The sequence below is a fragment of the Martes martes genome (genome assembly GCF_963455335.1).
Source record: "Martes martes genome assembly, chromosome: 10".
In the NCBI taxonomy this organism is placed as follows: domain Eukaryota; kingdom Metazoa; phylum Chordata; class Mammalia; order Carnivora; family Mustelidae; genus Martes; species Martes martes.
In genome coordinates, this window is record NC_137898.1 from 110,622,148 (window position 1) to 110,648,515 (window position 26,368).

Sequence of the window (26,368 nt, forward strand, 5' to 3'; positions counted from 1 at the left end):
AGGTCAGAACTGATTATGTCTACACAGCATCACTTTCCTGTTCCTTTTCCCAGAGAACCATGGAAATGTCAGCCGTGATTATTGTCCTCACATTTTGGGAACCCAATACTTGACCTTGAATCTTCACCTGAGACAGAAAATCTTTGTGTCTCTAATATTTTCTTTTACTGTCATATAGAAGATACAAATAGTGGAGTGCCTGGGTGGCTCAATTGGTGAAGCGTCTTCCTTCTTTTTTTTTTTTTTAATTTTAATTTTAATTTATTTATTTATTTGACAGATCGAGATCACAAGTAGGCAGAGAGGCAGGCAGAGAGAGAGAGAGGAGGAAGCAGGCTCCCCGCTGAGCAGAGAGCCCGATGCAGGGCTCGATCCCAGGACTCTGGGATCATGACCTGAGCCGAAGGCAGAGGCTTTAACCCACTGAGCCACCCAGGCGCCCCAAGCGTCTTCCTTCTGCTCAGGTCATGATCTCAGGGTCATGGGATCGAGGCCCACATCGGGGTCCCGGCTCAGCAAGGGACTCTGTTTCTCCCTCTGCCTCTGTCCCTCCCCCAGCTCATGGGCACACACACACACACACACTCTCTCTCTCTCTCTCTCTCTCTCTCTCAAATAAATAAAACTTTTTTAAAAAGAAGATACAAGGGGTGACAGCATACAACTTACCCAAGCCCATATTTTCCCCAAAGTAAAATTCCCACCCTCCATTATCTTTTGTTTGAAATTATGTTTTGTGGGCCACTGAGGGAGATTGTATTTTTCAAAGATGGCCACACCTGTAGTTAGCCCACCCGACAAGCTCTTCTTTCCACATGCCTGATGCTTACTCCAGAGGTGGGGTTTGTGTTACCTCCCCCGGAATCAGAACACAGACTGAGTGGACCAGGGCAGTATGGCAGAGATGAGGCTGTGTGATTTTCCAGGCTAGGTCCAGGCCGAAATAGGGATAAAAAGCCTTGAAATGATTCCAGTCCCCAGCATTCAACCCGTCTAGTTGAAAGCCCAGACATTATGGAGCAGAGATAAGCCTTCCTTTCTGTGCCCTGAATTCATGATCCGCAGAACCAGTGAAAGAAATTAAATGGCTGTTTTTGTTTTTAAACCACTATGTTTGGGGTTGGGTTTTGTTTGGTTTTGTTTTTTTTTTTTAAAGCAAAGCAGTAAATAAACACAACACCCCATCTTTAACTTCTTGGGCACCCCAGTTGTCCCTTAAAGTAATGTTTGATTCCTTCAGCTACCAGAGCCTCTATATTCAAGGTCACCAAGTTCTACCTCCTTCCTTTGACTATCACACTCAATGCCTTCTCTCTTGCTAAGCCTCCTCCAGGCCACGCACAGACTTCTCCATACCTCTTGCTTCAACAGCTACTGAAAGAAAATCATTACAGTATGTACCCATGCTTAAGCTCTGTGTATGTGTGTGTGAGGCCCAAGATATGTATACCTATATGAGATATATATATATATATATCTTAAAAATTTATTTATTTGAGGGGTGCCTGGGTGGCTCAGTGGGTTAAAGCCTCTGCCTTCAGCTCAGGTCATGATCCCAGAGTCCTGGGATCGAGCCCCGCATAGGGCTCTCTGCTCAGCGGGGAGCCTGCTTCCTCCTCTCTCTCTGCCTGCCTCTCTGCCTACTTGTGATCTCTGTCTGTCAAATAAATAAATAAAATATTTTTAAAAAATTTATTTATTTGAGAGAGAACATGAGCAGGAGAGACAGAGGGAGAGAACCTCAAGCAGACTCTGAACTGAGCACAGAGTCCAATGCAGCTCAGTCTCACAGCCCTGAGCTGAAGAACTGACTGAAACCAAGAGTCGGTCGCTCAACCGACTTTGCCGCCCATATGCCCCCAAAATGTCACAGATTTAGAGCAAACAATCTTACTGACCCCTACTTACCACTCTGTACTTGTAGACAGTCCACTTCAAAATACAGGCCAAGAAGCAAGGCAGCAGCTACCCGACACGGCATAAGCACACCGTGAAATGTTTAACACTCAGCGAACACAGTAGAAGCAAAGGTCAACAAAGGTCAGATTGTAGCTATAAAACAGAAGTAGGAGTAATAAGTGGGGTGGGGAGGGAAGCAGCAGAGAATTGGATCAAGGCTGCTGACCTGAGAGACTGAGTTCATTCCAAAGTGGAGCAAGTGTGTGACTCTTGATAAAATGCTCAGGAACCAGCTGGAAAGACACATTGCTCCTGGCAGGGAGAGCCTGGGCTGGGGCCAGTCTGGGGCGGCCACATGGAAACGATGGTGAGAGCTAGGGAAGTCGGTGAAGAGGAGGGAATCCAGAGGAAAGTCTGGGGCGTGCAGGCAGAGGATGAGCAGGGAAGGAGACCGACAGAGGGAAGAGAGGGACGTGTGAGACAAGCGGGAATGGCATCTTTTTTTTTTTTAAGATTTTTATTTATTCATTTGTCAGAGAGAGTGAACACAGGCAGACAGAAAGGCAGGCAGAGGCAGAGGGAGAAGCAGGCTCCCCGCTGAGCAAGGAGCCCGATGTGGGACTCGATCCCATGACCCTGGAATCATGACCTGAGCCGAAGGCAGCTGCTCAACCAACTGAGCCACCCAGGCGTCCCACAGGAATGGCATCTTTAACACCAGGGGTTGAAACGAGTTAACTGGGTTCAACCCAGTTCAAGACGCAAGTGCGGTCGGTGTGTGGAACTTAAGAAACAAAACAAACAAGCGAAGGGAGCAAAGAGACCAACCGAGAGCCAGACTCTTAACTGGGAAGAACACACTGGAGGCCGCCAGAGCCAGAGGCTCTGGTAGGTGAAGGAATCAAACATTACTTTAAGGGACAACTGGGGTGCCCAAGAAGTTAAAGATGGGGTGTTGTGTTTATTTACACCTAGGAAGCAGGTGATGGGGACGAAGGAAGTGTTGAATCACTGCATTGTACACCTGAAAATGTTACACTGTATGTTGACTAACTGGAATGTAAATAAAAGCTTTAAAAAAAAAGTTGCAAATGCTGTAGGGAGATCAAGAGAGAGGAAGATTGAAGATGCACCTTTGATTAAGCAACAGGGAGGTCGCGGATGACCCTGGCAAGAGAACGGCTGGGGACATAAGGCAGCGAGTACCACATGGCAGAACCAGAGGCAGACAGTGGATGACACTGTCGAGGTGTTTAGAAGAAAAAAGAAGGAAGACACTAAGGTCACAGTGCCAGCAAGGTAGGGGAGGAATTCTTTTAAGGATGGCAGACCCTTGAATACGTCTGTTGGGGGGGGCGGGGTTTGAGGCGTTCCGACTTTGCACACATCAGCCTTCCCTGGAGGGCCGGTTGAAATTCAAATTGCTGGCTGCTACCTGAAGACTTTCTGCCGCCAAGGTCTTGGGGTCAAGCTCGAGGATGTGCTTTTCCAAGTTCTCAAGGGATAACGCTGCTGTCTGTGGACCGCAACTGTGATAACCACGGCTGTAGGCCAAGGAAGAAGTAATCAGAAAGATGTTGGGAAGGCAGAGGGGATACAGAGGTCTTTGGAGCAAAACGCAGGAGGCAGGAGCTGGGTGTCAGTAAGCCAGGGCAATAGCTGTCCTTGAGTAAGGAGCGAGGGAGCTCCTCCCCGAGACAGACAGGCCGGTGAGGACCCGCACTGTCAGAGGGACAGCCTAGAGGTGGGGGGAAGGCAAGGTACGGAAGTTCATGTGTGAGCCCCGCTTCCTCTGCTATTTTCTCAGCGCAAGGTCATCTGCCGAGAAGGAAGAAGGGGAAGTACACATGGAGCAGCCACGGGAAAGGGGCCGAGGGAAGGTGTTCCCCAACCCCGAGGGCCACCCTTCGTCATGGGCACGGTGCGCGTTGTCTCAAGGACGAGTGCTGATTTCCCAACCTGGCTCCGTGCGAAGAGTATTTAAATCATGAATTTGCCCTTTCCAGTTGGATTTTTTCCATGTTGAGGAGAATGAGTTCTTCATACATTTTACTTATTACCTGCTTGTTGGCTGTATTGTTTACACGTGCCTCCCCCGTTCCCCGGGTCGTCGGTTCTGTGCGCGGCTTCCTCTGCTCCATTGTGGCAGGTCTCGCTTCACGATTTCGGGGCTCACCTTGAGGTCTTCAACGGCTTCGTTTTGTGCATGGGGCAAGAAAGTGGTCCAGTCTGGGGGTGCCTGGGGGACGCCGTCAGCTGAGCGTCTGACTTGTGATTTCAGCTCAGGGTCACCACCTCGGGGTCATGGGATCGAGCCCTGCATGGGCTCTGCGCTCAGCGGGAGTCTGCTGGGGGTTCTTGCTCTCCCTCTCCTCCTCCCCAGCTCTCAAGTAAGCAAATAAATCTTATAAAAAAAAAAAAAAAGTGGTCCAGTTTAGCCAACACCATATATTGAAAAGACTTCCCCTCCCCCATCGCGTATTCTACCTCCCTCGTCATAGATGAATTGAAGGTACGGGCATGGGTCTCTTTCTGGGCTCTTTATCCTGTCCCGTCGATTCACGTGTCTAATTTTGTGCCAGTACCATACTCTTCTCACACCACTCTTTGGTGTCCCATTTGCAGGGCACGGACAGACGGGGTTTAGGATGGTTCTTAAAGGGCCCTAGGGTTTCCGGGAGCGGCACGTGAGCACTGGCTTCAACCCAGCCACCAGCGGCCTGAGCCGGCTCCAGATCAGCCCGTCCTTTGAAGCTTTGAGGCGCGGACTTCTGCTTTCTCGCTGTCGCAGTCCTAGAGGGCACCTTCTTCCGGGAGGAGGCCGGGTCATCCACACTGAAAATCTGGTAAGCGGAGCCACCTTTGTTAATTCTTCTGGGGAACTTGCGGCAGCTCAAACGTCGGCACTCATCGCCGTACCTTGCACTTGACCTCTGCTAGCTTCAGACCTCTGCAGCTTCTTCTCTCCACTTTCACAAAATTGAAGAGCTACGGCCTTGCCCTGGACCAGGCTTTGGCTTCCAGGAGTTATGGCTGGTTTGATCTTCTATCCTAGAACTTTCTGTGTATCAGCAGTATGGCTGTTTGGCTTTCTTATCCTTCCTGTGTTCACGGGAGGAGCACTTTTGATTTCCTACAAGAACTTTGTCTTTGTTCATAACTTTTGCTCCTATAAGAACTTCGTTTTGTTCATAACTTGGCTGTTTGGCCCAAGAGGCCTAGCTCTTGGCCTGTCTCCATTTCCACACGCCCTCCTCACCAAGCTTAATCACTCTTAGCTTCCGGTCTAAAGTGAAAATGTGCGACTCTCTCATTTGAACACTTAGATGCCACTGTAGGGTTAACTGGTCCAGTTTCAGTGCTGTTGTGTCAGGAATAGGGAGGCCCGAGGAGAGGGTGTGGGGAAACAGCCAGTTGGTGGGAGTCCGAACACAAGTGACATGTATCGGTTCAGTTTGCCGTTCCTACGTGGGTGCACTTTGCAGTACCTGAAACCATTACAAAAGTAGCATCAAAGATCACTGATCACCGTAACAAATATAACAAAAGTTTCAAACATTGCAAAAATCACCAAAATGTGATTCAGACACAAAGAGAACAAAAGCTATGGGAAAATGAAGCTGGGTTGTCACAAACCTTCAATTTGTAAACAAAACAAAGAGCCCCCCAAAACTAAACTGCCCAGTGTAATAACGTGAAGTGGGGTGAGGTTTGCTGACACAAAACTCCTAGGGCGCTGAGGGGGGCGCCTGAGCAATTAAGGGGCCCAGAAGCTTACGTTTAACGGTATATCTATCTCTAGGTTTAAGTGAATACTTCCCCATCCACTCCCCACTCCGCCCCAATCCCTGCTCAAAGTCCCAAGCTGAGGCCAGGGTCATGAAGTACAACATGAGGCCAGGGTCATGAAGTACAACAGGTCTATGTCTCCCCCCAAAATCATAGGCTGAAACCTAATCCCCAAAGAGATGGTATTTGGAGGTGGGGCGTTGGCTTGGCGAGGTGATTAGTTCAGAAAGCAGGGTCTTCCCGAATAAGATCAGTGCCCTTGTAAGAGAGACCCTGGGAGTCCTCTCAGCCCTCCCTCCTCCACTGAGGACGCAACCAGGAGGCAGCAGCGGACCATGGAAGAGGAGCCGCGCCAGAGCCAACCTCACTCGCACCTTCCTCCTTTGACCTCCAGCCTCCGTGACTGTGGGGAACAGATTTCTGTTGTTGGTAAGCCACCCAGTCTATGGTATTTTGTGAAAGACACTGTCCATCCTCATGACCTTCTTACTAAACTGTCCCTAGCTTCGAAATAGAAATAGTTCACCAATTTTCAAAAAAACACAAAACATGTCATCATTTGTTTTATATATGTATTTTTTTTACTTTTATCTGATATAAAATTCAAGTTGTGGTTATGACATGGGCTGTCTAACCTGATGAAGGAATGCATTAGTCACTTTCAGGTCTGAAACAGTTTCTCTTTTCCAGGCATGATAACTTGAGGCTGTTATCATCACTGAGAATGCTACATTTCTGACAGCTTTCACTACGGACTAAAATTTGAAATCTGAAAGAAATTAGTGGGTTACTTTTCAGGTTTCTGACCCCTAAGGTTAAGATTTACTATGTCACCATGAAATGTATAAATATACTTATTACACAAATTTAACTCTTAAAAACTACTTAATAGTAGAACATCAACATTTTCTGGATAGGTGAAAGCTTTTATATTACATTTTTATTTTGCAAGAAAATAAATTATACAACTTAAAAAATAAAATCCAAAAATTAAGCAGTTCATCAAAATATTTCAGCCTACTGCATACAGAAACTGCTACCATTTAAAATTGTACAGCATTATCATCTCAGTATGTAGTGGCACACATTCAAAATCGTATATACCATACGAAGATAGAGTACAACTTAGGAACGCATATTTGTTCAACACTCCAGACGACATATATAGTGTAGATGACAGGAAAGCTCTCATGTAATGTGGATTTCACAAACATGACCTTGGAAGAGTTTATAAGATAGCATCCCAGTCATTTACATGAAAATAGAAAAAACCGGCTTGAGTTTAAGATAGCAAATCTTTCTGGAAAACTAGCAAATCTTTCACCCAAATTGAATTTTTAAAATTTGCCCTGTGAGCCAGGCTAATGACATCCTACTGCAAATAATGCAAAATACTTTGTAACTACTCTGGTCATATTTTATATTAAATTCAATAAAAAGTAAAAACAAGAAAGCTAACATTTCATTTTTGGAAATTGTAACATTTATGCACAAAATAAGCATAAGAGACTTAAACAGGTTGACAATGCAAGGGACCCCTCCAATAAATGTAAAAATTGGAAGACTTCATAATTTATTTCAAGATCCTCATTAAATCACTGGAACACTAACGTCCTATTATTTATCTCATTGTAAGCCTTAAAATTGCTCTTTTTACTTTGTAAGTTTTGCTTCATATCTACTTACTCTGGCAATGAGGACAACAAAGGTTAGTATTTTCCAGATGGCTTCATCTTTTACATTAGTGTTCACAGCTTAAATGAACCTGTGGTGCATCCCACTGCCCTACTCCTGGTGGCTGGATTCTTCTCCCCAAACTATGTCAGTGTTCATCCCTGCTCAGACAGCACCACTTCTAAGTGCAATCAGAGAGAAGGGACCTCATAAAGGATACTAACTGTGATTCTATACCTTTTGCTAATTGCTGGTAAGGTTTTTATCAGATTTTTTTTTTTTAATTAGCAAATCTACTGTCAAGACACATTTAAAGAAAACTTAACAATGGTATAGGCACCTTGTCAACTAAATTGTTTTCATAAACATCAAAAAGTGGTTAAACTTTTTTATACATAACAAAAAGAAAAAAGAAAAAGATGAAAACTGTTAAGTCTACAATATTTGCTGCTCTTCGATTTCCCAAAATACAATTAGGACATAATTAGCTATTAAAAATTTTATAAAATTTAATAGAAAAACCTTGCCATGGATTTAGAATTACCCACTTTTGCATTAAATTTTCCTTTGTAAATCAAAACATCATGGCTCTCATTCTTAAATTAAATGACCAAAAAGATGAGAAATTCCAAACACGTTCTGAGAACGATTACGGTTTAAAGCAACAAATCTGAAACTCTGAAAAAAATGACCTGTAGTTCTCCCTTCTACTGTTTTCCCATGGGCATTCTTACATGGGACAAGCAAAGATGCCTGATCCTGAACTATTTGTAAAACGTGAGGGCCACAATTATTACAAATCATTTTTTCTTTTAATTTCAAATGCATCCATCGTCCGCAGTCATCAATTTAGTTTAATTCACCACGATACACTTGGTCTGACAACAGACACATGCTGCCCCCAGAGCTAAATGCACGATTTTAAATTAGAAACAAAATTCCAATTTCCTATGAGTTTCAGAACAGGCATGTGAATGTATCCAGCGACACCTTCGATGTTTTGAATTTGCGCTCCTTCCTTTCAGCAGGCGGCTCACAACCCCTCTTGGGACTGGGGGCAGATTCCACGGAACGCTCCTGGGAGCACCTTGCATAATACTGTCTACCGTGCACCTTCCAAAGCTCAGCCACCACTTCCTACTATTTCCAAAATCAGAAGTTTAAAGTATGACTTAGTATCAAACAAGATAGAAAAGTATTTGCCAAAAAACTCGGAACATGCAGCATAATGAATAAAAGTCCACGTGGAGCCACTCTTTGCCCACGGGGAACACGCTTTTCTCCGCTGAGCTGCCCGTGTCCTCCAGCCCTGCAGTCCGCAGCCCTCTGGGGCATTCACTTGCTGGCAACCAGGAAGTTGCTACTTTGGATTGACTGAAAGGAACAGGGTAAGTGTTGCCTTCTGAACATCTTAAAAACGTTTATTTTTAAAATATAGAACTATATATGTACATATATTTGGCAAGTTTCCTGCTCGTATTGGGACTGCAACAATTCTGCTTATACTTTTCAGGTCTTATATTGTGGTTCTTGTCCTCCCCCTCTGCAGCGGACACTCACTCCTTTCTGAAACAGAACGTCTTCCTTTCCAGAAACCTGAGGCTATACATCCCTAATCACGAGACTTTACATTTCTGAAGTATTTCTATGCTACAGATCAAGAGATCAGGTACGTAACTGTATTATATGAGAGTAGATCTCTGCCTTGTTTTTAATAAATTTGGAGATAATAAATTTGGCATAATACAATTAGGTATACAAACATTAAGTGTGCTGGGGAACACACTTAACATCTGTTTTGCTATTTTGACTCTGCAGCTGAAATGACCTTCTCCATACATTTTTTTTAAGCAGTTGGAGCAACAAATTAATATAAGCTTCAGTTTTTCAAAACAAGCTCTCCAGCCAAGTAAGATTTTAAAACTCCTTATTTGACAACAAACAACTGAAGTAGCAGTCTCCTGCTTAAAGAAAGCCAACGTAGGCAAATTGGAAAAATCTGGTATCATTTTCAGGTCACCATTAAATCCAGTTACTACACTGAAGCAGGGCGTGAACAAATAGTGTTATACTATTAAATACTTATCTTCTCACCTACATCTGCCCTCCCCCAACGTTGTGTAGACCAGCTCCCTCTTTTGATCAAAAGAAACCAAGAGTGCTATTTCTAGTTTTAATTGCATTTTAAAAAACAAAACATAACAGCATTATTCAGTGCACGAATATCTGAAGATCCTTCCTTGCGCAAGTACATTTTTGTAAGAGAGGGGGAAAAAAAAAGAGGAAAAAAAAAAAGCAACAAGAACCCCGCCCTCACCCTTCCCAACTATTTCTTCCGGTGGATATAAATCAAGTTTACTTTTACAAGTTCATCGGGGGCTCTTCATGAATGCAAGTTTCTCTACAAAACAGCATGCTGTTACAGAGTGTGCAACATGAAGGGGATGCCATCATGCTAGCTAATGTGATTGGCAAAATAGAGTTGTTTTGTCAGGTAAGGCAGAGATTTTAATATTTATGTAATCGAAGTCCAAATAAACCTTCCTCCAGCACAAACTGTTATAACTTTCTGCCCAAGCACTCTGAAATTTGGGTTCTTAATGTTGTCCATGATATTCAAGATTACGCCATGTATATGAAAGTGTTGATGTCGGACTCGTCTCTTCGGATGTATTTGTGCTCTATTAGCCACTCTATTTGCTCTTTTATCATTTTCTTTTGTGGCAAAAACATGTTTTTCAAAATTTCTACTAATTCAGTCTGCAGCTGAGCGTTACTAATTTTCTTTCTCATCTTCATTATTTGTATGATAGCTTCCTAAAAGAAAAATACAAATGAAAGGACATTAATAGATTAAATTTTAAGTAAAACAACAAAACATGGCTTTTTATGTATTTCATTCTCTTTCCAACATCCATCCAAAAGACTAACCACTAGATTAATCTTGGGACCAGCATCTTTTACTTAAATAAAAATCCATTTTTTTTTCACTCACTATAAAAGAAAATCTGATTGTGAAGATTTTGAAAAATGAGGAAAAGCCAAATTGCCCATAACCACCTCTCTGCAGAAAACCACACCTTATGTTTTGGGATACTTCCTTCTATTACTTTTTTCCACACTATGCACATTTTAAAAATTTCTCTGACCTGTGAACATAGTATATATATAACCCAGTATTATGCTAAGTGTCAATTAAGATACAACAAACCCCTTACACTCCCTTTTCCATTGTAGGCAGAGTTATTTGTGTATAGAAGCTCAGGCAAGCTGGTATCTAGTTTTTTGGGTTTTTTTTAAAGATTTTATTTATTTATTTGACAGAGAGAGAGATCACAAGTAGGCAGAGAGACAGGCGGGGATTGGAGGGAGGGAAGCAGGCTCCCCGCTGAGCAGAGAGCCTGATGAAGGGCTTGATCCCAGAACTCTAAGATAATGACCTGAGCCAAAGGCAGAGGCTTAACCCACTGAGCCATCCAGGCGCCCTGGTGTCTACTTTTAAACATCAGTAACTACCAGAATAATAAATTGTATTTGCTAAAAATATTACCTTCACTTTACTGATTCAATGAAATATTCTTACCTCCTACAGGAAGTAAGCACTGTTCCCCTAAGTCAATTTTTTTTTGAAGATTTTATTTATTTATTTGACAGACGGAGGTCATAAGTAGGCAGAGAGGCAGGTGTGGGGGTGGGGGAAGCAGGCTCCCCGCTGAGCAGAGAGCCCGACGTGGGACTCGATCCCAGGACCCTGAGATCATGACTTGAGCCGGAGGCAGAGGCTCCAGCCCACTAAGCCACCTAGGCACCCCTCCCCTAAGTCAATTTTATAAATAGTTGTTGATGATTTAATTACTATTAAGCTTGTAATACAGATAACTCAAAAATTATTATATATTCTCTCTTTTGCTTTTCCCATATGAACTCTGTCTTTAGCAAACCAAAGGCATCTGTCTGCCTTGGTGGAGATTAGAATTTGTTAAAAAAGAAATGAGAGCAGCAAATGAGAGGTAGTATTGGCTTTTCACATTCCAAGTGGAGTTTTGCAGCAAAGTGGTAACAGACTTGAGCTCCAGATACTGTTCGGCAAGAGAATCCTTCCCCCATCACAGGGAGGTCAGTGAAGTCCTCCCATTCTCAATGTATCCAGATGCCGGGGTCTCAATGAGGGGCTTATGTCAAAGGTGCAGAAAGAAAGAAGAGGGAAAGCCTTCAGGCATGTAAAGATCTGACGTGGGAGCCAGGGAGAGAACTGACTGTACCTGTCTCAAGCTTTGGCAGAGGTGAGGAAGGGGGCTGTGTTCGAGGAGGGACAAGGAGAACAGAGCACAGGCGCGCTGGCACTGGTCTGCGCTTACGCCCAGACGTCACTGGAAGATGGAACCTGACAGGATGGAAAGAGCAGGCACTCCCGACCCTCCTCTGGTTCCCATGTGACACAGAAGGGGTGCAGAGTTAAAACCCCCGAAAGCCTTTAGTGCCCGGCGAGAGTAATCCCGCAGCAGCAGGTGAGTGACAGGGCACACAGGCCAAGGGGCCACGTGGGAAATGGGGCAGAGTCAAGAGAGCTGTAGAGCTCCCTGAGAACAGAGGACAGGCAGTCAGAGCAGGGAAGAATCCAGGTGATCCTTACCGACTGTTGAAAGAAGGAACCAGAGCTCATCTGCTACAGACATCAGCAGCAGATAGCAAGGATGTCAGGTTCCCGAAGCTGACAGATAAAGCACCGCCCCAAAAATGCAAGAACCCAGGACACTGTCACAAGGATAGGACGATCCCTTCACTATCACTACGAGGTCAAGTGAATTCCTCTCACCCTGGATCCTTCCAGACGCCATCTGTGAAACAGCACAGAGCGGGGCTGCGGGGAGGAAGCTCAGGGAGAAATGAGAAGGATGAGCGCCACCTAAAGGGACAGCCGGGGCACTGGAATGCACGTCATGAGCCACCAGTTTAAGACAAAGCAGAAAAACTTCATTTTCTCTGCACATCCTATAGAATGACGACACCTGCTCAACTCTAATCCATCTGGAATTTATCCTGGAGTATCCAAAAACTCGGACTATAACCTGATTTTCACCCCAAATGTGGAACTGCCCAAAATCTCTTACTGAACTCCCTTTCCATGGCCCATGGAAATTATTTCCTTTATTCGAAAGTTCGTCTATACTTATACAGCAGGTTCAATTCTGAGCTACCTTCCTCCATCTATCTGCCTGTTACACTGTTATATTTCCATTGGTATTTTCGTTAAATGTTCACGTTTGCCACAGCAAGTTCTACCTACACCTTCTTCTATTTTTTTTTTAAGGATCTCAAACACTCTCATTTATTTATTCTTTCTCATAAAACTGAGAATCAATTTGTAAAATTCCCAAAATATTCCAATCAACTTTTTATATGGGTAAAATTGACTCCTTAAGCAATTCAGCCTTAACTTTGAAGAATGTGGTTACTGCATCCTGAGCAACAGAAGCTAGACAGGGTCGCCTGGGTGGCTCAGTGGGTTAAAGCCTCTGCCTTCGACTCAGGTCATGATCCCAGGGTCCTGGGATCAAGTCTAGCAGGCTCTCTGCTCGGCGGGGAGCCTGCTTCTTCCTCTGTCTCTGTCAAATAAATAAATAAAATCATTAAAAAAAAAAAAAGAAGAAGAAGAAGCGAGACAGCATGAGTACGTCCACGGTCCGATTCTCGTTCTGTGGAGACCTCGAACAGGCTAGGAGATGGTGAAAGGAATCTGGTAGGTCAGAGGGGGGTGGCTGGACTGACAGAAACCTTCTGTATCTTAACTGAGCTGATGGTCACACAGGGACGTACACTTACCAAAACCCACTGACAACCTCTGAAATGTGCATTCTACATGGACATTACACCTCAATTAAACATTTTAGTAAGAGAAAAAGAGCAAGGTCTTTCTGTTTACTCAAATCTCCTTTTGACTCTCAGTAAAGGGCCACAAATTCTTTTTAAAGAAGTGCCCATGAATTCCATGGTTTCTTCCTTTTTTCCTTTAAGTTTTTTTTTTAAAGATTTAATTAATTAATTAATTAATTAATTTGACAGACAGGGAGAGCATACAAGTGGGGGCAGGGGCAGAGAGAGAGAGAGAATCTCAACCAGACTCTCTGCTGAACGGGGAGCAAAACATGGGGCTCCACCTCACAACCCAGCTATCATGACCGGAACCAAAATCAAGTCGGATGCTCAACCAACTGGGTCACCCAAGTGCCCCTTTCTCTTAAGTTTTTATAAAATTTATTTATTGCTAAATAGAAAAGCAACAGATTTTTATTCATCTTTTCTCTGCTCCCTTATCATACTAGATGATCTGGAAGTGATGAACTATTTTAATCTTCCTCTTGTTTCATATTTTATTGAACTGGCCAGCAGTTTCAAATGTTAAATAAAAACAGTGAAAGTGGTTGGCTTTAATATATATATATATATATATTTAAGATTTTTACTTATTTGTCAGAGATGGAGATAGACAGAGACTGAGCACAAGCAGGGACAGGCAGAGGGAGAAGCAGGCTCCCTGCTGAGCAAGCAGCCCAATGTGGGACTCGATCCTAGGACCCTGGGATCATGACCTGGGCCGAACGCACAGGCCTAACTGACTGATCCACCCAGGCATCCCTAGTAAGAATATTTCTAAAGTTAAAATGGTCACACATCAGTTGGCCGTAAGTGTTCTTTATCATGTTCAGAAGGGACAACAACCCTAGCTTTACAGTCTGTGAATGTAGAGGCACCTGGCTGGCTCAGTCAGACGCGGATGAGATGCTTGATCTTGGGGTCAGGAAATCGAGCCTCACACTGGGTGTGGAGGCCGCTAAAAATAAATAAACAAAACTTAAAAAAAAATAATAATGTTTTCAAAAGTGTTCCCTAATTTCATATTACAATGGAATTATATGTCTTAAAATTAAATAAGAGCTTAAATACTTCAATCCTGGAATTATAACTTATTGTGGACACACGTTTAGTCAGTTGTGATCAAAGGGAGACCCAACTCAAAACAAAGGTTTTGCCCAACCAATACAATCTACCAGAGGCCATCAAAGATGTCTCTTTCAGCAGCTAAGAGAACACCAGCAATACAATTTTTAAATTCCAGCAAAATGAAAATTAGCTCTTTGTTACAAACAGTTTGAATGCCTACATGCTTTTAAATTAAAAAAAAAAAAAGAACACTGAAGATTAAAAAAAGAACAAAAGTTTTTCAAAGTATAGACACTCTGCCTTATACAAACCTGGGTTCTAAGTATTCTTAGTTGAACTATTCCTTCATTCTCTTCTTCTCTCATCCTTTCTGTAGTGAGCTGCAAGCGTCCAATCAAGTTGATTTTACCTCTTTTCTGAACTTTAGCATTTTTTCTGCAAGAAACATTGAATCATGTATTTTACAGTTGAAGGCCTTTTGACATCATACTATAGCAATAATGTCTGAGAAAAAAAGATTTAGAAAAATTCTGAAAATTACTCTCCAGAACTGTCTAAAGGAAAAGTAACAAATAATCAACATACAGCTTTATTTACAATGAAGCATCTGATTTTCCCGAAACACAACAAAAGCTCAGCTAATTATGTATGGGTGACAGCATTCCCTGTAATAACAGAGCTAATATACTTTATACTGCCACGAACGTGCTTAGACAGTTGGAAGATATATGGGTTGTTGTTCAGCATTATCATCTAAATGGATCTTAGGGGAAAAAATGCTTCGTGTGAATGAAGCTTCTTTAGAGTTCAACAGGATGTTTAAAGATGAAAAGCAACATAATCACACACCAAAATGTGTCCTTGACAAATAAGAAGCATCTCTAGTTCATTACCATGTTTAATAAACAACTAGATGGCATAACCCTAGAATGTTGTTTTAAATATAATGTAAGGAAAATAATTATTGTGTTAACAATAAAACACCAAAATTCAAACAAAGTATTTGTATTTTACATCGACCAACGTCAACCTTACATCAAACTGAACTCCTGGTTCACTGAGAAGAGGGTGCCTTCCGTGAAGTCTTTGGGTGAGTTGACTTGAGGTTCATACAATAGAACTTGCCGCTTGAGCTTTGGGAAAGCTACTAAAGACTGTGTAGAACAAAAAGGAAACAAAATCTATTAACAGTATGGAACACAAAGAGCAATTCTTCAACGTGACTAAAAGAGGTGAGAACAAATTATAAGCACAAAATCACAATTCAACTTTTACTTGGTACCCCAATGAATGGAACAGTATGAATGTTCACTGAGAAAAGAGGAGGAGCAGGAGTTGGTTATGAGGAAGGAAGCAATACATGATCTCCTTACAGCAGGACAAGAGACCAGAGGGATTGGTCAGAGGCAATCACTGCAAAAGCAACTTGCCAGCTCTTTCCCTCTAGACAATTATTGTTCTGGAACTTTCAAGAGGCCTGTGGAGTAAGGGTAAAATGTAGCTGTGGGCATGAGACTAACAAGGACATTTTGCAGGCTCTCAAAAAGACCAAAGTTTTCTAATTCTTACATTTTTTGTCACGATAAAATCTCTGAACACATTCTCAGTATGAAATCTCTGGTCACACTCCTCACAGGTAACGTTTAACACCAACTCAATCTTTCTCACTTTTTTTTTCTTTCTTTCTTGTCTTTCACCATCTTGGTAACTTGCTTATTTTCAATTTCTTTCTTACCACGAATACCTCATTAGTGCATTAATATCTCTCATAAGTGTATTATTTCTGGGTTAAAGGTCATTTTCAGAGTGTTATAAATTCAAAAATTTATTGTAAGCAAGCCATCAAATATTTCCTGTCTTGTGACTGGATACAACTTTAAAAACAAAAACATAAAACAAACCCATAAAGTCCTTCTAAGCTCAGCATCAGGGAGTTCAGTTGCAAGTTTTAGATTTTCAAAGCTGATTTTCTCTCTGGGTCTTTGGTTCCATGCAAACAACACAGCCAGTTGAAACGTTGTGACCTCCAAATCATATTGACCTACTTCATTCTTAAATGTTATCTATGACAGACAAAACAATATCAAGATGAGACTCTCTTCAGAATGATTACCATCTCCCTACCATACTCTCCCTTCCATGAGATTAAACATGAAAAAGACTGCTAGCTGTCCTCCAATACCCATTCTTCCTTTCTTACATGGTAATCAAAATTTTAGCAGACCTTACTGACTGCCCAGAATAAAGGCTCAAATTCCAGCTCTCCCTGGGACAAAGTGTGGTCATGTGACCCCTTCTGTCCAGTGAGATGTGAGTGGAAATGATGGGGCAACTTCTAGGAGTTGCTCCTGAAATAAGGCATAGCCTCATCTCTCCCTTCCTGCTGGGCTGGAAGACCGCCACAGTGAGGACCATACTGGCTCTGCAGACAAGAGCAATATGGAAGTGCGCTGCTACAACCAGAAGCCCACGTCCTACAACTCCGTAGACTGGATCTCCTAGACCCATTCAAACTTGCACGTACAAAACAAACAAACATCTCTCTGTTTCAGCAACTCTAATCTGGAGCTCTGGTACTTTTAGTCAAACCAGTATCAGAACTAACACGGCATCTACTTACAATTCCATTTGACATGAGATGATGCCAATGTAATTTTCGACCACTATGATTTTTTTTGTAGAATTCTTCTACTTCAGGTATCAAATCCTCCAGTTCAGTAGGAAGTGAGACAAAGACTTTCTCAGAACTCCTTGACCAGGCCCCAGCATTCAGAATTTTTATATTAACTGAATCAGCTATAGGCAAGAATATCAGAAAATATGAAATAAATAATCTTGAAAATGTATAATATTAAAAAGAAACAAATACATAAACACTGGGTAAGCATTGGTGAAAACTAAACAAAACCCTAAAGATTTTGTTAAAAGTGTCCTTTTAGAAAAAAAAAATTATAATAAGGATTAGAGGGGCACCTGGCTGGCTCAGTTGGGGGAACATGCAACTCTTGATCTTGGGGTTATGAGTTTGAATGCCACACTGGCTGTAGAGACTATGTAAAAAATTAAAAAAAAACAAAAAACCAAAAAAAAATGGGAGCGAGGGGCACCTGGGAGGCTCAGTCAGTTAAGCCTCTGCCTTCTGCTCAGGTCATGGTCCCAGGGTCCTGGGAATGAGCTCTGCGTTGGACTCCCTGCTCAGGTGAGAGTCTGCTTCTCCCCTCCCCCACCCTGCTGCTGGTGCTCTCTCTCAAATAAATAAATAGAATCTTTAAAAAAAGTTGGGGGGTGGGGGGGGGAGATGCCTGGGTGGCTCAGTCGGTGAAGCATCCAACTCTTGGTCTCAGCCAAGGTCTTGATCTCAGGGTCATGGGTTCATTAATGCTGGGTGTGGAGCCTACTTAAAAGTAAATAAATAAAATCTTAAAATAAAAAAGAAGTAAGTTAGTCTCTTCACATGACTGGTCTGAAACATGTAAAGGTCAGGCAGTGAGTTGGGGCTATTTTGAAGAAATAAAAAATGGGGCGCCTAGGTGGCACAGTCAGTTGAGCATCCGACTCTAGGTTTCAGCTCAGGTCATGACCTCAGGGTCATGAAACCGAGCCCCATGGTGGGCTCTGAGCTCAACACAGAGTCAGCCTGAAATTCTCTCTCTCTTTCCCTCTGCCCTTCTTGCTCATGCTCTCTCTCTAAAATAAATGGATCTTAAAAAATAATTTAAAAATAATTTAAAAAATACATACATACATAAAAATAAGGATTAGCAAATCTAAATTCTGTTAAATTCTGTTTTGCTGGATGTCTTCAAGGAATGTGGACTTTGTAACATCTTTGTATCTGTTACAGCTAGGGTTCATTTTTAATATACTGGAAAACAAAAATATTCTCTTTAAAAAGGTATATATATGTACATATATATGTATATATATGTATATATACATACACACACACATAATTATAAATAATACCTGGTAAAGCCAATTTATTGTTTTTGTGCATTTCCTTAAAAGCTTGGTTCAAATCTTCAGATACTTTTATGTCCTGAAACATTCTAGCAAGCTTGTTTACATAATCTGCTGGCATACCAACTTCCTATGAAAGGCAAAGACAAAAGAGGTAATGAATAATATATAATCTGAAAACTTTTAACGGAAAACTAAGTCTTAGATGCTTTAAGATAAACTCATTCCCCTTTATTAGAATATTTATGTTCTAATACGTATTAAATTTGATTCTTAAAAACGAAATGACAGTACAGGTCACCCAGGCTTTCTCTGCATGATTCCAATCGACATGAATCAGTCACCACAGTAGAGCTCAGTAACACTGGTCCCTCAACAACACACGTCAACTCTGCGTTATCACCATGTATTAAGTGTGAAAGGACAAAATTTATTCTCATCAGTGACCAATCACGACACTTTTTTTTCAAAATCTTAGTCATCTGTTAACCCGGTTTATCCATAGAAAGCAAGGCATACGGTTTTGTTGCATCCTTGCCTTCTAGGGATAAATCCACTTGACATTTTATAAAAATGGATAACCAAAAATGGCTAAGAAAAATTGATTAAGAGAGCTACGTCGGCAATGACAATGATAAAAGGACACCACAGAAATAAAAATACAGCTGGGAATGAAAATAATCTACTAGAACATAAACGGCATTCTAGAAGAGCTGACTGAGGCCAACTTGCCAAACGTTGAATACGCTAAGTATACAGGCAGAGGAACTTAAGGTAAGTTACCTCAAGGTTAATTTACTGAAGGTAAATTATCAACATAACTGGGAAAGGAGCAGTAACAAAAAAACCAAGATGCCCCAGGAGAAGTGACACCAGCAAACACTTTCACAACACTGAGCCCGAACAACAGGCTGGAAGCTGACCCAGGCTCACGGGGGTGCGGGGCAGGGGTGCGGGGTGGGGGGGGGCGCTGACGACTCTCGCAGCCTTCTAAGTCACGAAGGCCCGGGCTGCCCAAACTACTCTTCATTTACAGGACAGCTTCCCTGAGATACAACTCATTTACCACAACACTCACTCACTCGGAGTGTACAATTAAGTAGATTTTAGTGTATTTACAGGGTCCCTGTGGATTTGGCCACTGTGGACATTTTGTTTTAGTGGAATCATATCCCGAGTGGTCTTTGTGACTCAATTCTTTCACTCAGCAGTGTTTTCCAAGTTCCCCCGTGTCGTAGTGTGTGTCAGGACTGCTTTTCTTGTGACTACTAAATATCGTCCCATGGTATGATTAAACCACATTCAGTTTATCCACTATCAGCTGATCGACATTGTGGGTTGTTTGCATGTTGTGGCTCTTATCAGGAACGCCGCTGTGAACATTCACAGACAAGATTCTCGTGTGCTCATAGGCTTTCATTTCTCTTGAGCGCAATTACTTAGGAGAACTGCTGGGCTGACTCGATGTCCAGCTTCTAAGAACGAACCAGCGGTTCTCCCCCGTGCCTGCCCTGATTTATAGTCTCACCAGCTGCGTGTAAGGTTCCAACTTCTCCTCTTCCGTGCCAACACTTGTTTTCTTTTTAATTTTAGCTACCGCAGTGGGAGTAAAGGTAAGTGGGAGAAAAGCAGGAGTAAAGTAAAAAAACTATCTCACTATGGTTTTGATTTGTGTTTCCCTAATGACTAATGATGTCCAACATCTCCAATACATGCATTGCCCATGTGGGCATCTTCTGGGAAGAAATGTCTGCTTTAATTCTGTGCCCACTTGTACCTTAGCTGTCTTTACGGGGGAGTTGTAAGAGTTCTTTATGTATTCTAGATACAGCATTGGACATATGAACTGCAAATATTTTTCTAACCTTAAAATTTTCACAGAGAAACAGTACTTTAGTTCTGAAAGTTTCTTATGTTTTAAATTACAATGTACTAAATACATACTCATTTTATAAATGTTTTTCCTAGGTAAGAGAGAGTTTTTAATGTTTTAACAGAAATTTCTCAGAGTCACAAAACAATAATTTTTCCCACTAATTGTTAACATTAAGATCATTTTGCACACTGTCAGTCTGCAGAGTAATTTCTACTATCCTGTAGTATGCAAAGCAGGGCAATCTATAAACGATATTGTGAAATATATATATAAATGAAAGCTATATATAAAATACACATAACTTTATACTCTTGTCATCTTATATGATATAATCATATTATATATCTTACCATCATATAAATGAATAGAAGACATTCATTGTAATATAACTCAAATCCCATTTAAGTGAACTGACAGGAACAGACTTAAAATACTTTGATATGAGAATTTAATAATTAAATTAGCATTATTACCCAAAATAAGCCATCATCTCTTACGTATTGGTTCTTTTAGCTATATAAACATCCCTACAGTTAAGCATTTAGCACTGAAAACACCTTAAAAATGCAATGATTTGTCCCATAGCCCATTTAATAAGGTTAATTCAAACGAAAGTGGAAATACAAAAGTGCAAAACATTAGAAGCAAACCAAGAGCAAAAGTGTCTCACTAAAAGTCTTACTTTAAAAAAAAAGAAAGAAAATATACTTTATTAGATATCACTTTATTTTATATAATCGATGCCATGCTCTTATAAAATGTCCCCTACTTCTTTGACACTAACATCACCAAAATGTATTACTTAAGCACACATAAGAACCATGTGCTATATTAAAATATGCATATATATATATATAAAAATTTACTTACTCTTAGCCACTCTACCATATTCTCTTCAATTTCACTATCAGCAGAAATGTCTAATATAAGACGTCGTGTCAAATGAGCTTTGTGGTATCTCATAAAAACGTCTTTATTTTGTACGTATTTAAGTACCAGCAGCTGTACAGAAAACAAAGTTACTTTCAATTCATGTATATTCTTAGCCAACTCTCTCACTGAGACCCTTCCATACCCCCAATGTCAAAATCCAGAAATTTACATAAACATATATAGACAGAAGCCTACCGAACCGCCCATCTCAGAAAAATGACCAGTCCCAATACCCTACTTAGCTACTTTAAAAACTAGGAAATTTGAGACTTTAATCAAATAACCTTTTAGTTCCTATAAACATCAACTTTTCAGATTTAATAAATAATGTAAAACTTTACATCAAAATTAAGGGTTCTCCCCAAAATTTCTCTTCTGTATAGCCTTTTTACCTCGATCTGACACTAATCTCTTAAGCCTTCTCGTCTATATTTTCTATCTTCTTACTTTTTTCTTCCTTGTATTCCTGGGCTTATAGCAAATGACACTAACAGCCAGGAGACAAAAATGAAAGCAATTAATTGTTATCTACACTCACTCATTTCTAGTTCTCTATTTTGAGCTCTCACAAAAAGAAAGAGGTGACAAACCCCCAGTCTCTCTATTGTCATTCCAAACACCATAAGCTCCATTTTCCCTTTCTTTGTCCTTTAATAGAAGGTAGCATTGAATTCCTTCACAAGAATCAGGAAAGGGGGAAGAATTAAATACTATTTCCCTTTTCTAGAAGCTACAGAATAAAAATTCCCAGAAAGAGAAATAACTGCCCTCTAGAGATCTTACACTGTAAAATTTCACATTAGCTGCTACCACACAAAGTCTCGTAAGCACAACACAAATCCAAAGTGAGGTAATTAAAATTGCTGAAATTAAAAAAAAAAAATGTACCACTTCTTTAAGCTTTGCTTCAATCTCTTCGGAGGTTAGTTTTTTGCTTAACGGTGTTTTTCTTAGCAACATGTCACAGTAATTGGCAAGCAACTCGGGGCATTTTGATTCAGGCTGAGTTTTTAATCCCACCCTAAAAAAACAAATTAAAAGCAGCTGATGAAACGTGAATGATATCTGCAAATATTTTTCCTAAAGCCAATTTTTCACATATGTTAGGTTGTTGTGACCCAGTGATCAGGGCTGAGACGAGAATGAGCAAGACAAGGAGGGTGCCTAACTCAAAGAGACGCTTACTCCTAATTTCCCACTGCAGGATGCTGACAGTGAGACCCACATTCTGTACCCCAGGTACCGCTCTGCCCCGCCTCGAGTGCTGGCCTTGCCAATCATCTTTAAAAATTTTTATTCAGAAAAAAAAAAAAATTTTGTTCAGGTACTAACTTCCTAAATACTTTTGAAAACATTGTGTATATTCTGTAAGTTAGCTTTTAGAACTTTTTGTTATTAATATATCAAGAAAAAACTGTTCTTTGTAATGTATCCAAGGTAACCTAAATTCCACGGTTATGTGATAACTCCCATCATCCATTTTAGAAAAGTAAGCAAACTTTTCTGAAACAATGAAGAACCTGCATCTCTATTTTACTTTGCTAACAAAATTTAAAAGCCAGAGCGCCTGGGTGGTTCAGTCGGTTAAGCTTCTGACTTCGGCTCAGGTCATGATCCCAGGGTGCTGGGATCGAGCTCCACATCAGACTCCCTGCTCAGTGGGAAGCCTACTGCTTCCTCTCCCTCGCCCACTTTCCCTGCTTGTGTTCCCTCTCTCGCTGTCTGTCAAATAAATAAAATCTTTAAAACAAACAAAATTTTAAAGCCAATGTATTGTATTCTTTTCTTTTCTTTTCTTTTTTTTTAAAAATAATTCTGGATGTACTGTATTTTTATGCTTGGAAGTCTTGCATTTATTCTTTATCTGGCTTCTCTAAATTATGAATGTAAATAAATTAAAATTCAACATTCTAAAATTTGTGTATACAAAACTCAAGTGTCCTAGAATGGAGTTATTCAAACTGTCTCAAGTGCATAACTTACGGGTGGCTGGGTTATGGACAGTGGGGAGGGCATGTGATATGGTGAGTGCTGTGAAGTGTGTAAGCCTGACGATTCACAGACCTGTACCCCTGGGGCAAATAATACATTATATGTTAATAAAAATAATTTTTTAAAAAAGTACACAACTTACCAAAACAACATAATTATGTTGTGTCTATGTGTATAAAACATACACAATATCTTAATGAGGTAGATGAGACTTTTTCCCCTCCTACTTAACGAATCCAGAAACCATAATTTTATTTCTACTTTTTATTTTATTTTTTTCTACTTTTTTTTAATAACTGTACATCTGTCCTGAAAAAATATTATGCACATAAGTAAGTAGATGGGAGTGGAAGGTTTTCTGATGTTACACCACTCGCTGAGAACCTCCTGAGTTATATGCTTAAAAAATACATACAGATCTAACAAAAAAGGTCATTTTTAGTAATTGATCAAATTATGGAAACCATGTGACTTGCAAAAGGGCTTGACACCTAGTTGTCAGAAATTCATCCTCTGTACATCAATCCCAACGTTTCAAAATATTCCCTTCTTCTGCAGCTTGGAGGCTTTTTATGTTTCAAGGCAACACACAGCAGTATAATGAGAGAGAGAGGAGTGCCTTTCTTTGCAAAGCAGGGAGGAAAAACCGGGGGAAGTGGAAAGGGCAAACGGTAACTGGTACTTCCACCAGAGGGCTCGGGTGTAGAGGAGAGCAGATGGGAAGGGGAGGACCCAGAGCTGATCTCCAGCTTCCACACGGCCGACTTGGGGAAGGTGTTTCTGAAACTGGACGACCACTAGCTCACTTCCCCAGGGTCCCTCTATTTCTTCGTGTCTATTCCCACTGACAATGCCTCGCTACCGCAGGAGCCGCCACCCTCCTGCAGGGAGGCCTCCTGTCTCCCTTCCTCCAACAGGCCTGCTGAGAAGATGGTGGTTGGCCTTTCGGGGCTGTTTCTGTGAAGGCCGAGTGTCATTTCCCCCCAGGGCTGTCTTAGAGCTCGCCTGTTCTCAGTTCTTGGCTGTTTCACTATGACACACTTAGGAATGGCTTAATCTGCATCGATCCTGCTTGGGATTCAGAGCGATGGGGATTCAGAGCGATGTCTGAACCGAACTGGCATCTTGCATCTGTTTTGGAAATTTCTGGTCAACTGCTCTTCAAATATTGCTATGTCCCCCTTTTCTGTTCTCTAGAATTCCACTTACAGATTGCTACACATATTTTACCTTTTCTCAGGTAACATTTTCCACCTATCTGTTCATTAATATGAATTATTTCTTATCTATTTAAACTTATTATTACTAAGATAGAATTCACATACCATGCAGTTCATCCATTTAAAGTACCTAATCCAATGTTTTTTAAGTATATCTACAAACTGTGCAACCATCATCGTAATGAAAATTTTTTTAAAAATTTTATTTGAAGATTTTCTTTATTCATGAGAGAGGGCGGGAGGCCGAGGGAGAAGCAGACTCCCCACTGAGCAGGGAGCCCAAAGCAGGGCTCCATCCCAGAACCCTGGGATCGTGACCTGAGCTGAAGGCAGACGCTTAACCGACTGAGCCACCTGTGCACCCCATCACAGTGAAATTTTAAAACATTTTCATTATCCCCAAAAGAAACCCCATACTCATCACCAGTCGAATGTCACTCTTCAGCTATCTCCCCGCCTCCTGGTCCCTGGCTACAAGTCATCTACCTTCTCTCTTTACGGATTTCCTTATTCTGAGCATCTCAATAAAGGGAACCATACAATATGTGGTCTTTTGTGACTGAATTCTTTTACTTAGGATAATGTTCTTAAGATTCATCCTTATCATAACACATACTGGTAGTTCGTTTCTTTAAAAAATACTTCCCTTTTTCATTGTGGTAAAAAGACTTACAATTTTAACCATTTTTAAGTTTACAATTTAGGGGTATTAAGTACATTCACAATGTTCTGCAAATATGATCTGTGTGCAGAACTTTCTCACTGTCCTAAACAGCAACCCTACACCCATTAAACAATAACTCTGTACTCCCCGCCCCTCAGTCCCTGTTAATGTCTATTTTACTTTTTATATCAATGCATTTGCCTATCCTAGATACCTCATATAAGTGGAACAACAGAAAATGTGTTCTTTTGTATGTAGCTGATTTCACTTAGCATATTCTCAGGGTTTCGTTCATGTTGTAGCATGTATCAGAATTCATTCTGTTTTATGGCTGGATGATATCACACTGCACCAATATACCTCATGTTGCTTACCCATTCATCAGACAAAATGGGCATTCGGGTTGTTTCCTTTTGGGGAAGGCTATTAAGAATAATGCTGCTACAAACATCCATGCACAAATTTTTGAGAGGGTGTGCGTTTTTTTTCTCTTGGGTACATACCCAGTAGTGGAACTGCTAGGTGATATGGTAATTGTATATTTAACTTCTTGAAAAACTACCAAACTATTTCCAAAGTGGCTGCATAGAAGAACTATAAATGAATCCAATCTCTCCACATCCTCACCAATACTTGTGTCTTTTCAATTTTAGCCATTCTAGTGGGGGTGAGTGGTATATCACTGTGGTTAAGCTATTGATTTTAATTATTTTAAAGTCCTTATCTGCCAATTCCAATATTGGGATCATTTGACAGTCTGTTTCTAAAATGGTTTTTCTCTTCATTGAGCGTAAGTGTCTCTGCCTTCACAAGCCTGGTAACGTCATCCTGATTACTGGGCACTACATGTAAAGCATCACAGAGGCACCAGATGACGTCAGCTCCCATTAGGAGTGGGTTCAAGCTCTGTTCTGTTCTGGAGGAGGCCAATCACTTTAATTCAACCAGGGGCTGGGTTCCAGTTTGATCAAGAAGTCTACCTCTGGTATAATCAGCCATGTTTCACACAGCCCTAACTTCTTTCAGTGGACAATAATATTTAGTGGACTAGATCTGGTGCTAGTTGTGTTCATTGCTTTTGGGGTGTCACTGCTGCTAGGTCCTCTCAGTGGACAAACTTAGAGATACACATACTCATTTACAACTACGGTATCTGGCCTTGTTTCCTTGTGAATGTTATTTCTCATCTTAATGAGGCTCTAATATAAGTCTGACAACTTAGAATGAACAAGGTCCTCGGACCACACAGCTGGCCACAACTAAAACTAGGTTCCTTAAGAAATCTGAAGAGGCTGAACCTGGGATCAACATCTGCACATAAAGAAAACCCCAGGCCCAGATGATTTCACTTATGAATTCTATCAAACATGTAAGGAAGAAGTAATACCAATAACACTCATTCTTTTAGAACATACAAAC

General features: G+C 41.1%; 1 protein-coding gene across 3 annotated transcripts in view; it reads right to left on the reverse strand.

The window, feature by feature from the left end:
* Nucleotides 1-6,603: 6,603 nt before the first annotated feature.
* Nucleotides 6,604-26,368, reverse strand: part of CUL5 (cullin 5) — a 91,164-nt gene continuing 71,399 nt past the window's right edge. For 2 of the 3 annotated variants that reach the window (XM_080816860.1, XM_080816862.1), the window contains 8 exons: nt 21,962-22,094; nt 21,011-21,142; nt 18,271-18,394; nt 16,925-17,100; nt 16,206-16,367; nt 15,340-15,458; nt 14,616-14,739; nt 6,604-10,179 (listed from right to left, as the gene is read on the reverse strand). In XM_080816860.1, coding sequence (XP_080672986.1) covers nt 9,985-10,179; nt 14,616-14,739; nt 15,340-15,458; nt 16,206-16,367; nt 16,925-17,100; nt 18,271-18,394; nt 21,011-21,142; nt 21,962-22,094 — 1,165 coding nt within the window. In that variant the 3' untranslated portion in view covers nt 6,604-9,984. Of the gene's footprint in view, nt 10,180-14,121; nt 14,195-14,615; nt 14,740-15,339; nt 15,459-16,205; nt 16,368-16,924; nt 17,101-18,270; nt 18,395-21,010; nt 21,143-21,961; nt 22,095-26,368 lie in introns of those variants that run through there. The other variant, XM_080816861.1, reaches the window with a different exon arrangement.